At 45.1% G+C, this 12837-nt stretch overlaps 1 protein-coding gene across 1 annotated transcript; it reads right to left on the bottom strand.

Annotated features, from left to right (window-relative positions):
• Positions 1–203: 203 nt before the first annotated feature.
• Positions 204–12420, bottom strand: CMTM7 (CKLF like MARVEL transmembrane domain containing 7). Its single transcript, XM_077303287.1, has 5 exons — positions 12135–12420; positions 6244–6417; positions 4180–4278; positions 3018–3099; positions 204–941 (listed from the first exon to the last, which is right to left on the bottom strand). Exons 1-5 carry the CDS (start codon positions 12273–12275, stop codon positions 928–930), a joined length of 510 nt encoding a protein of 169 aa, XP_077159402.1. The 5' UTR covers positions 12276–12420; the 3' UTR covers positions 204–927.
• Between the last annotated feature and the right edge of the window lie 417 nt (positions 12421–12837).

Here is a 12837-nt window from a genome sequence, read left to right as displayed (position 1 = left end):
TATATAAGAGTGTGTGTGTAATAAAGCAACTGGGTGGGACAGCCACAGTAAAAAAAAGAGAGAAGAAAATAGATAAAGGGCTGATCAGCAAGAAAAAAGACAGAAGGGAAAATTTGGCATGTGAGAGAAAGAAGAGAGGCAGATCACCAAGGGATGTTATAGGCTTGGCAAAAGAAGGGTATACATGCAATGAGGCCAGTGTATCAGGAAATAAAAATTCAAGTGGTTTTAATTCAGTCAAATACTTAAATTAGGACTACAAAGCAAACTCTGGTTCATTCACAGTAAGACACTCAAGCTGCAATTAATTAAACTCCTCTTCTGGCAAAAAGCACCAAAAGCCAGGAAAAAGGCCAAGGCAACAGATAGGCTCACTAGACAGCCATTGATAAGTTTACAGTTGCTGATTCAGAGTAGATCTGTAGCATTTGCCAGCCATAACTGGAGGCTGGAAGAAACAACACACTTTCCATCTTGAAAGTTTATGCAAGCTCTCATTCAACGGAGCTTCCCGGGTGGTTTGAATACTGTTGATGCAAAAATAGAAGAGTATACACATAGCAATGACAGTGGCAGATAATCTAGACAATGCAACCTTGCACATTGTCATTTTGGAATCAAAGAGTGTGTGTGTGCATAGGCACATACACAAGTAAAGCAACTCCATACTTGTGGGCCTGAGGATCCTTGGCAGATTATTCACAAACTGTGCAACAGCTGTTAGGAAAAGGCCACAGACGGCCTCTTTGGACCCACTTGTAGGCTGAGAACCTGAGCAGAGTTTCAAAAGACAGAATTCTGTGAGCCATCCCCTTGATGTTTGGGAGGCTTAAAGACCATCGGTGCACTGATCCATTTGGCACACATATTAGCCATCTCTTGAGCTTCAGGAAAACTCCCCTCCTTGGACTGGCAGGGACAGCACCCTCACACAGCGGCATCTTTTAAAAGACAAAAAAAGGAGGCACCTGATTTGCATCATCAACATGACATTAGCAGGAAAGTTCTGTAAATGGTTCATGGGCAATTGAATCTTCTGTATCACTCAGATGGCTGGACATGGGCTGATAGACCAACCAAAATTGAACTAGAGAGTCTTCCCATCAGATAAGTGCAATTCTAACTATATAATGTTGCAACTCCAACATTTATCACAATTTCTGTTGCAAATACTAAAACCTAAACATGATAAAAAATCTAAAGGATGTGGTGAAAAAAGTTGAGACATAAAATGCTTCACAGAAGATTCTCAGCCCAAGCTGTTAAAGATCACCTGTAGAAGTGTCACGTTGACTAGAATCTGGATATGATTGTTAGAAGCATATTTAAAATATGTTTGTCTTTCCTGCAATCTTGAAGATTGCCAATGAGCAAACGTATTATGTTTTTGTAAAGCTTCTTGCATATATTTAAGGACATAAATACATAACCATATGTTGACGGTAGTATAAGCAAAATCAGATGCCATATTTTGGTGGCAGTACAGGCAGTCAGGTGTCAGCATACACTGACCTTTTCTGCATCAGAATTCGCCTCAACCCACCGTTCGTCCGGTGGAAGGGCAAATTCCTAATTCCACATGATGTCAACACCAAGCCCTGCAGCAAAGTGGATAATACCATGCTCCCTTTTTTACCTTGGGTGCTGACGGGGCCTATACTGGGCCTGGGCTGTTGGGAAGGGAAGAGTTGGGCCGTCCTGGCCCAGCTCCTTCCCACCCATGGCTGTGACTATGGTATGCTGGGACAAAAAATGCCCCAGGCAACTCCACTGTGCTGTGCAGCATGGAGGAACCACCTGGGGTGTTTTATTGTTTGAAAAATGCGGTATTGCATTCCTATGCAATAACATGTTCTTCAAATAAACAAAAAAAATAGGCCCCTGCTGCCCTGATGTTTAGTGGAACCTCACTGCCTTAGGTGCCTCATATGGAGGCACAAATCCGGGGTGGACCAGGGGCAATGGGGAAAATGCTTCCCCATCTGGACCCAGGAAGATCTGCCCCAGCTGAAACACCTGGTGGCAGCTTGGTGCACCACCACCAGTGTAGAATAGATAACTGAAAGGAATCAGTGTATCCATCTGTCACAGAGCCAACATCTTATACACAATATCTCTCAAGCACCTGCTTTGTGTATGAATCTCTTGCAGCAGAGATAAATTTGCAAGAACATGCCATCTGCAATTCAACAGGAAATAACAGACCACTGTATCTAGTTTTCTCCTCATCTGCTGTAATAGTAAGGTGACGTCTGCGTACGTATCCCACATATATTTTTCAGGCCAGAGCTGCATCATTCATTCTAACTTGCTATTTTTAATTTTTTCCCCTAACAAGGACTGTTTTTAGGGTACTTTTTGTTGCAATTTTTCACTTCCCCTACCCTGTCTGCCCCTTATTCTTTTCTGTCTTGGGTCCTGGCTTGCTCATGATCCCATGGGCTGAAAGGGGGAGGGGGCATACTGGGATGCATCCTTATGCATCCCTGAAGCAGCCTGGGTAATTTTTCCAATCAAGCAGGCATCCACTGGCAAGGTTAATATACTTCCCTCTTGTTTTATATAGCATTCTAGTATTGTATAATATCTACAGTCTCTTTTAGCCAAGAGAATATTTCTCATTGCCCAGATTATTGTTGGGTTTGACATGGTGGTATGTCATCCAAAGGGCCCTGCCAGCATCTTCCAATCAGCTTCACCAAGGGCAGAAGCACTTCCTCGATAACTGACCTTCAATGCAGAATCTATTGGCTGAGTTTGCAGGAGAATTAGCACCAATGTTCAATGAAGCTGGTTGAAAGTCAAACCATTTCTGCACACATGGCATTCCCCACATGCACCTGACGAATTCCAAACCTTGATGGCTCACGATCAACATGTTATGGGGTCTGGATAATGATGCCATTAATCTGACTTCCAACTGGCCATTCTGTGTTTAGCTAAATTCAAGTTCTATGGGGACAGCATATGTAGTGTACAGTGCTAAACTGGTGCAACGTAGTTGACTAGACACTTACCTGTTGACTGAGTCACACATGAAACTTTGTATGACAGCCATATACTTAAGATGCACAGGAATGTGGCTAAAAAGCCAAATGTCTGTTAAAAAAAAGCAACACATTCAGGATAATGTACCTGCTTTAGATAATCTTCTATAAAATCCAACTGGTTTTCTAGTGTAAGCTTTTTTCCACAGCATCTCTTAAGCAAATATTTAAAAGTTATCTATCCAAGCTTCCTTTCAGGCCATCAAATTGATCCATGCTGGGCCTTTGGATTGCTCATTCTGCTGTTACAGTCTATTGATGTAATTTTTAATTATTACGGAAAAAAGGAAGGGTGATCAATGGTCCAAAACTCTTAAAATACATGGGACAGCAGCATATTACAGCTCACTTGGGTGGACTCTGACCATAATGGCAGAGTCTACTTTGAAAATGAGCTGATAGTTTTCCTGGACTGTAAGAAAAAGGAGGGACCATGGCTACAACCAGTAGTTAACATGTTCCTTACAGACCTTTTGGCTTGAGTCCTTTAGGAGGTATTTATTCTCCAACATTCTCCAACTTCCCTTTTCAGCCATGCTCTTGTCCACTTGTATCACAATGACTTAATCATTGGAAAAGGAGCTGGGGAAGGGCAAAGGACTGTGGTTTTATACCGAAGGGAAATTATTCACTGCAAAACAGTCCCATGAACACCTTTTCACAAAGAAAGAGATTTTGAGATTGGTGTGTGACATATCTGGGATAATGAAGCTGCCAGATTTAACTTCTGGTAAAACAAAATAGCAGAGGCCTTTGGAGAAAAGTAACAGCGAAAGATGCAAAGAAATAAATGGCTCCACAGCTGGAGGATCAAGACAACCACAGGATAAGGCATGGTTCAAAATTTTGTGTCTTGACCAGCAATGCCCTTAAACAAACACCCCCTTGTGCCTTTGAAGGAACAAACCATGAACCAAGTCAAAGTTCTGCACAATATCCTGCACAAACATACACAACAACAGGAGATGAGGCCCACTTATTGGATTCCACTTTCTTCTTGCAAGTGTATCCGTAACAAATTATATGGAAAATATTACATGCGACCTTAGACCACGTTCCATCAGACAAACACACAAAAGAAATCCGGGCAGTAGATTCTTTATGCTGTTCAAGAGTTGTTAAACAGACTCACCGCTCCAGCTACAAGACCTCCGAAGTTGTAGCTTTTTGCTGCTGCCACAAAACAGGCAATGAGAAGTAGGGTGGTACCTATTAGGTAATGGAGAAACTCCTAGAAAAAAAGAATAAAAGCACAGTCCAGTTTTGAAGAAAACCTTATCAAAGGAACATTCCATTATGATGCATCTCATGCAGCTCAGTGCTGGCCAGTGAATTCTTATGGTTTAAAAGTATTCCGAAAAAGAAACCTTGCACCTGCAAGTACACCATCCATTCTTTCTGTCCTTGATTGTATCTCCCGAAATGAAAGGCAGAGAGAGAGATCTGCTGTTTGGCTGAAACTAACAGGACTGTTATGCACATTTTCTAAGCAGTGGAGCCATTTCAGGGGGGATCATCTCAGGTTTCAGATTCCTGTGTTGTTCATGCTGATCCCCTGCAAGCCAGAATAGCTACCAATGGTTGGATTATCCACTTCGTATGGCTGGCTCTACATGGTGAGAGCAAAGATGGCCATGGAAGATGAACATGTCTTTTTCTAGTATCTCTTCTGCACTCCCTATTGAACAGTATTAGGAGCCCACCTGGTTGCTCTGGAAGATAACATCCAGGAATCCCCTAATTAATTTATCTCCGGTTCCAGGGTGGAGAAAGGAACGAATGCCCAGAACAAGGAACAGGAATAAATGGATGGGATAGCAACACATGGACAGGGCCAAGAGGTAAAAGGCTTTCAGAAGCAAAGAGGAAACTCCATGGCAGGAGTCCTCAGTCCTGATGAGTTCTGTGGGCAATTTCGCAGTCTTGAGAACACCACAATGGTACTTGACATTAAAGCCCCTAAAAGAGCCTTTCTCAACTTTGTTAACATTGAAAATCCCCTGAAACATTCTTTGGGCTTCAAGGAATCCCAGAAGTGGTGTGATTGTGCAAAATATGGTTGGGAAGCAGAGCTGTGAACATGCCCACCTGGGGTCCCTCTCCTTCCCACCCCTGCCGAGTACATTACTGGCCATATTGGGAGGGGTGGGTCAACATGGCCATATATGGTCATATTACCCGATAAATGTTTAACAAATTTTAAAATGACATAAAAATGAATGAATTCCCACCCATTTGGGAAACCCTTCTGGTGCTGTCAAGAAATCCTGGTTGAGAAGGCCTGTTCTAAGACAACCTGATGTCGAAGGAAATGGCATTGTTGCAAAAATCCTCAAGTCATAGAAGAAACTGGAACAAAGCACATGTGGGGTATGGCCGACAAACATTAGACTATTTATTTTTATTAATAGCACCTGAAAGACTAACAAAGGTATTCTGGCATAAGCCAAACCATCAGTAGAAAGACCTCTGGAAACTCTGAGGCCGGGAGGTGGTCCCGGGGATTAAGATCGGGCTCCCCCCTCCCCTTAGGGTCGGGGCCAGTACTAGACTGGCCTGACTCCATAGGTCCTCTATGACATCATCCCAATTTTCCATCGGCCGTCTTTGGTCCACCCACCGGGCTCATGTGGGATATAAATTTTAATTGTGTATCGGCATACATTGTTTTGAGTTTTAGAATGTTATTTTAATGGGGGTATTATTGTTATTGTATGGATTGTATGTTGAAATTGTAAACTACCGTGAGCCAGCTTTCGGAGCGGCAGTTATACAAACCCAAAAATAAGTGAATAAATGAATGAATGAATGAATGAATGAATGAATGAATGAATGAATGAATGAATGAATAAATGCTTTAATGCCATAATTATCTATTGAGTCCTTATAAGTATTTGTTGTTTTGCTGAGAAACTAACTACCGTCCTTGCCCCAAACCAAATTAATATATAAAGTAATTGTTCCATTTTGGGTAATAATATTGCTTTTCTTCCAAATGCACTAACAGCAGCTTCTATTCAGACAGGGCTACTGTGTGATTGAGTATTGTATACTTTGGGGCTTTTCATACTGACATGACACTCCTATTGTCACATTTCATGGCTTTTTTATTTGCAACAGATTATTTTTGTGGTGCTCTGTTGTGAGTAGCTATGTTGTTAAAACATAATTACTTCTGTTACAAGTAGGAGCTTACCGCAAGCGGCCAGTTGATGCAAGTCAGCAATCGGTAAACTCGGAAAAGGTAAACAAGGTAGAAGACGAGAATCATAACAAAATCACACATGGTGACAATTTCGAAGTAACTGAACGCACTGTAATCTGTCCATATTGAGTTCCTTATGCAGATGAACGCAGTCAGCAGCAGTAACTGGAAGGAAAGAACCACAGACAGCAAACACAAGTGTAATAAAACTTTAAAAAAAAAAGTTTTATATAAAGTGGGATTGTTGACCCTCCCAGGAAGGAAATTACAGAGCTGCTCAGTGTGACCTCCACCAGGAGGGGCAAAAGGAAATAATTCCCCTCTCTTTTTTTTTGAAAAGAAGAGCTGTTTGTTTGTTCCCTGCCTTTTACTACCTGAAGGAGTCTCAAAGCGGTTTGCAACCACCCTCTCTTCCTCTCCCCACAACAGACATCCTGTCCTGAGGTGGGTGAAGCAGAGAGGAGTCTGAGAGAACTCCTCTGCAAGAACAGCTCTAACAAAATTGTGACTAGCTCAAAGACACCCAGCTGGCTGCACGTGGAAGAGTGGGAAATTAAGCCCGGCTCTCCAAATTAGAAAACCATTATATCAGGGGTAGTCAACCTGTGGTCCACCAGATGTTCATGGACTACAATTCCCATGAGCCCCTGCCAGTGTTTGCAGGGCAGGGGTTCATGGGAATTGTAGTCCATGAACATCTGGAGGACCACAGGCTGACTACCCCTGCACTACACCACGCTGGCAAACGTCACTGGCCTTAGGTCTTCAGAACTGTGCAGCTGGATACAGGCAACTATTTCATAGGTCAAGTAACAACAACTTCGCCTTGTATAAAATATGGGGGGTGGGGGGTGCTTGATTCAAATAATTGTTATTTAAAAATAGACACTAAGAATCACAGTCATGACATCCCTAATCACAGACAGACCGACCTTACTCCTGGCCAGTGGCAATCTATAAAGTGAACTATGGAGCACACATCCTAAGGCCATGGGTGAGATTCATGTGCCAAAGATTTTTAGGTGTGCATCAGCAGAGGCAGAAGTGAATTCGGGGTGGGGGGGGTGTTGGTACTGTCACTATGCAACAAGCAAATTGCAGTCCTTAGTTATACACTGTCAAGTGAAACCATCATTTAACCATTTTCCCCTGTTGCTTTATGACCAACTGACTTCCGTTTCCACCCAAAAAGCCATGGTGTATATCCGGGACTGCCAACCTCCAGGTGGTAGCTGGAGTTTTTCTGGCCTTACAGCCAATCTCCAGGTGACAGAGATCAGTTCACCTGAAGATAATGGCCACTGTGGAAGGTGGGCTCTATGGCATTGCACCTCTGGCTCCATTCCCAAAATATCCATGTTACCCAGCCTGCAGCTAGTAACCCTATATATACCCCTGAGAAGAGGTTCATAAGAATTTTCTAGGATCCTCAAACTGAGGGCATGCCACAGACTGTTCAGCTCAAGAGCCCTGAAAACAATTTGTGGCTTGGCCTTTTGAATCTCTGACAGTCACAGTGAATAATAAACATTGTGGATTTGTCCTGTTGATTATTGTATTGTTAATTGTTGTATTTTAATGGGGTTTTAGGGGATAGTTTTAACTTATTTTATCTTGTAATCTGCCACAAGCTGGCTTTGCTGAGAGTTGCGGGCAATAAATCCAAATAGTAGTAGTAGTAGTAGTAGTAGTAGTAGTAGCAGTAGTAGTAGTAGCAGCAGCAGCAGCAGCAGCAGCAGCAGCAACAGCATTAGCAGCAGCAGTATTAGTAGTAGTGGAAGCTATGTGCTAGGAGGCGCTCATGGTCTTTGGTTCAAGGTGTGTGCATTCTAGGCTGAGGAAGTGTTTTACCCTGGGTCAGTTCATTCATTGTACCGAGTTTTGAAGCAACGGGATTAAAGAACCACGTATAAGATGGTTCAAACTTGCCTTGTCATGATTGTTTTCCCACTGCCTGGACTTTTTGCCCTCTTATTACAGACGGCTAAGCAGCCACGATGTTACTTCTAAGACACACATATAAAACGTGGCAAAGATTTTTGAAACAAGAAACATACACACACACACACGCCCAAGACACTGTCCAAAAACATGAAGGATTTGTTCGTGCCTTCCAAAAAGCTACACTCTTTTACTCATTTATTTTTGTTTTGTTTGAAAGCCGGGAATGATTTGTTTGGATAGTTTCCCAAAGGAAAAAATGTCAGGGCTCAGAGCCCCAAAATAGAATGATGTAAGTTATGTGGAGCAGATATAATTATCTGAGACAACAGAGCCAATTTTGTATAATGGGATTTTTCTTTCACAGCATAGTTAAGTGAAAAGATAAGCAACGGTAGAGTTTTCCTTAGTCAAAGGAGATAACAAAAAGGACTTTCCATTTTAAGAGCTTCAGGAATGACAGATGGGAGTTATTGCTTCTGCATTTACAGTTCTACGAAGCAGTACGTTGTACATTAGCCTAGCTGACTTCTCTCAAAACATTTGTGCACGGAGGGCAGGGCTCTTCCCTTTCCTAACTGCACTTCAGGCAGGAGATCATCTGTGTTTATGAAACTCTTAATGCCTTCCTTAAAATGATAGGTGGAGAAAATCATTACAACCTTTTAAAATTCAGATCAGATGGCTCCTGCAAACTAATAATTCACCAGTCAAATTATGTTGCCACAGAGAGTTTCTTTTTCTTTTGCCACAAAGCTTGTTCCTTCTGCATGCAAGTATGGAGAACGTAGAGGACCCCTGCATGGGTGGAATCATAAGCCTGCCCTGGTCTAGTCATATCATTCACAGTAAGTCAAGCTGCCCCTAGGCGGAGGGGCCTAGGCAGCCGGAAGGTTTACCATGAAGCACAGGCAGGTTTCCACTTGCTGTGAATGGTCTGGCACACTGTAACATGCTCAGTGTGACGGTGAAATGCCTGGCATGGGGAAGAGGAAGGGGAGAGAAATGACAGGGACTATTAAACTGAGCCTCTTGGTTTCTGCTTGGCAGGAGAAGAATCGGAGCCTCTGTTTGCTATCAGTTAACAAAGCGCTGACCTGAATGACAAATTGCAGGTACATACGCGCAACGAATAAAGAAAGCGCAGAAAGCAGGCCACACTCTATTGAACTGGCAGATGGTCAAATCAAGTTAGCAGCTTTTGAACACAGGTCTCCATGTTGATTCATGCACAAACACAAGGGAAGCAGAGCAGGATTCTGATTAGGAAAACAAGCCAAGGATAAAAGGGTAAGCACCTCTCACAGTACTTCAATCATATTTCTACATCCACAGGCAAAACGTTTTAAAAGATTTATTTGCTGAAAGGCCACTGGGAAATTTTGCGGCTGCTCACCAGTAAAAAAAAAAAAAAACTCAGGTCAGTATGATACTGATTCAATAAACAGTTCCAGGACACAGATGACTGTCCCAAATCTATAAAAAAAAAGCTTCAATGTTCATTTTAGTGAGTATCGGCTCTGAATCCACCCTCTCTTAAGTCTACAGGGTTCTAGATTGTGAAGTGTTTTTTTAAAAGGAAAATTTAAATGATTTTTCCAGGACAAAAATTGTCAGAAAGGATTTTCTTACACAGCAAAAATCAACGTGTTGGAAGAAACCACAGTTGGAAAGAAATCTGGAAAACTTGTCTTTCCCAGAGAAAGCTGAATTCGAGCCTTCATCAACCGACAGAGCTACATGAATTTGCAAGGTGAGAGATTCGGTAAAAGAGGAAACAAGCGGGTCACGATGTCTTCAAGCAGACCAGGGTATTAAATCTCTCAACATCTGGGTTACTATGTGCAACAGTTGCTTTAGTTTGTTCTTTGTTATTCTTTTACAAGTTAGAGCTCACTGGCGGTACTCCCCCCCCCTTCCCAACCTGCTTCTATACAGGAAACACACTTCTGAAACTTCCTGTTTCCACCCAGACGATTCCCATCACGACAGCAGTGGGGGGGGGGGTTGTTTTTGGCTACTGAACTTATAATTAGGTTAAATATCAGAACCGACAGGGTTTTCCCCTCTTCTTTTCATTAATTTGCAAAGCCATTTTGTTTTGCATCCTTTATGCAGAAACCGATCTTGCCACAGGTGGCCTGCTTTGGCTGCTTTCATGATTTGTGCCCAATCTAAAAATTATGTGCTCCCCCTTTTGATGTTAAAATGAAATTAATCTCTCACCTTACATGTGAGTGGGTCACACACAAACAACAACTGCTTTGTGTATAAACAGACATAGCTGTGGGAACAAACACAGCTGATCTAATAACATCTACTTTGGCCCTGATTAATTTTAAAGGTACACTTTAAAAAAAATGAAAATGCAACAGTCTGATGTCTGAAAAGGCCAAGGGAGACAGCTCTCCTCTCCTTTTTCTTTTACAAACTTGTCCAAGAGCCAACAAATCACTTTCTAGTGTCCCATTACTGCTAAAGGCTTAAGAAGAAGAGAGCCGCTGATAGCAACTTCCTGACCAGAATGTTTTCACAGTTCCTTGTTGCAGGCGCCATAAAAGAAAAAAAAATTAAATTCTGTTTGCTCCCCTTGGCATAAATCAGTAATTATGGCCATCCTCTCACCATGTCTGCCATCTCCTCATGAGCTGCTTTGCCATAGCGAGCAGGAGAGGAAGAAGAAAGGGAAAGAGAGATTATAGTTGAGGAGCCTGCACTCTTCTCTGCATGTGAGCATGTCCATATCACGATGCTCCTAAGACAGCTGCCGATGGAGTTTCAGGTAGCACAACTTTGGGGCAGAAAGCAGGACAAGTTGGATTGGTTCAAATGAAAGCATCCACACAAGTTTCCACATGACTGCTTCCTCTGCCTGCCCCCCCCACACACACACACTAGGGTAGGGGTAGTCAACCTGTGGCCCTCCAGATGTTCATGGACTACAATTCCCATGAGCCCCTGCCAGCAAATGCTGGCAGGGGCTCATGGGAAATGTAGTCCATGGGCATTGGGTGGACCACAGGTTGATACTCCTGCACTAGAGGACCTGGGGGGCATTTAAAAAAAGGTAATTGCTGCTTCATCCTGGTAGTTGTATTTTCAAGCAGTGCAGTGTGTGTGTGTGTGTGTGGGGGGGTACTTTGGCCATGTGGAACTTTGCAGGGCACAATCTGGTGTTTTCAAGTCAGATTCCAGGCGGGTAGCCACCTTAGTTTGCTGCGTCCAAAACAATCCAAAGTTTCCTGGTCCTTTGAAGGCTAACTGTTCCCAGAGGCTTCTGCCATAATAAACGCATTTGTGTTTAACATGCACGGAGATGTGTGTCAAACTGTCACCTACCTACACTCAAGGTGGCCTTGCCTCTCAAAAATGGAAGCCAGTGTCCTGTTGCAGGCTACATGTTATATCTAGACCTAGGTTGAGCCTTTACTTGCCCTGTGATACATGGGAGGCATCACACACTCGGTATCTGTCCTTCAGGAAGTAGTTCAAAGTATAAAGTGAGATAAGCCGCCCGGGGGCTGCCCTGAGCTCTTTGGTGGAAGGATGGGATATAAGCAAGAGAAATTCTAACACAAAAGCTTCCATGGAAGAAAGTCAAAAGATACAAAGCAGACCCGAACCTTAGCCAGAGCAAAAAGAGCTAATTTCGAGACAGGGGAGTCCGGGGGCCAGGGCTGGTCCCGGGTTTTAGTTCACTTTCTTCAGAAGAGTTCCAAACCGGCTTGGGGTGGACGGGGATAAGGGGAAAGCACCCTGCAGACGCCCAGGGACAAGGCAGAGGCACTCTGCACATGCCCAGAGCCACCCTCACCCTTTCAAGTGAATGGCGGAAATATTCTGCAGTGATGGCTTTTCTGGAAGGCGCCTGCCACAGGTGGGCCCCCACTTGCCCCCCTGCATTTCCCGCGCCGTTTCTGAGCGGCCAGGCCGGCCCTTACCATCTGGGCCACCTTCAGGATGGCCGCGCAGGAGCTCGCGTAGGCTCGGTCCAGGCGGCCGGAGTCCGGAGCGGAGGGAGCGGTCGAGGCGGCCGCGCTGCTGACGTCGGTGCGGATCACCCGCGACGCCCCGCGAGACATGTCGCCGCCAGGAGGGCGCCCGCCGGCCCCGGCCCCTGCCCGCCCGCCTGCCTGCCTCCCTCGCTCCCCCTTCCCCAGCGCCGCCGCGGCCGCAGCTGCTTCGGGCTCCGGGGGCGGGACAGGGCGGGGCCGCCACAGCTGGAAGGAGGGGAAAGGCCCGGCCCGGCGGCCCAATGGGGAGCAGATGGGGCGGGGGCCGAGGGAGGGCAAAGCAGGACCCCGCGCGAGAGGCCGGCCAGAGCCCGCTGGGCTGGAGGCGGCGTGGCCCCGGGGCTTGTTGGGCGCAGCCCGCCCTTCCTCCGCCGCACGGGGGCCATTCTGCCCTCCCCTCCGCTAGCCTGCGCAACTTTGCCGAGTCGCCTCTTCCCGGGACCTTCCGCCGAGGCTGCACGGAAAACCCCCGCCCGGGTTCGAACCCGTGGAAGGGACTGCCCTCCCGCGCAAGGGCCCGTGCCGCCGCAGCCGCCGCTCCTGGACTCGGAAGTCAGTCTCGCAAGTGCGGGTGCTGCCCTGCGCGAAGAACAGCCTCCTTGCGCTGGGAAACGGTGTCGCTCGGCCGTCG

Source organism: Paroedura picta, chromosome 11 (assembly GCF_049243985.1).
Source record: "Paroedura picta isolate Pp20150507F chromosome 11, Ppicta_v3.0, whole genome shotgun sequence".
Taxonomy (NCBI): Eukaryota; Metazoa; Chordata; class Lepidosauria; order Squamata; family Gekkonidae; genus Paroedura; species Paroedura picta.
This window is presented reverse-complemented; position numbering and strand designations above follow the sequence as displayed.

Excerpts from the sequence above, each read along its gene's own strand:
- CMTM7 (XM_077303287.1), bottom strand. The coding sequence starts at position 12,275 with ATGTCTCGCGGGGCGTCGCGGGTGATCCGCACCGACGTCAGCAGCGCG. Across the intron at positions 4,279-6,243 it reads GCATCAACTGGCCGCTTGCG|GAGTTTCTCCATTACCTAAT; the intron begins GTAAGCTCCTAC and ends CTTTTTTTCTAG. Across the intron at positions 3,100-4,179 it reads GAGGTCTTGTAGCTGGAGCG|ACATTTGGCTTTTTAGCCAC; the intron begins GTGAGTCTGTTT and ends TTTTTTTAACAG.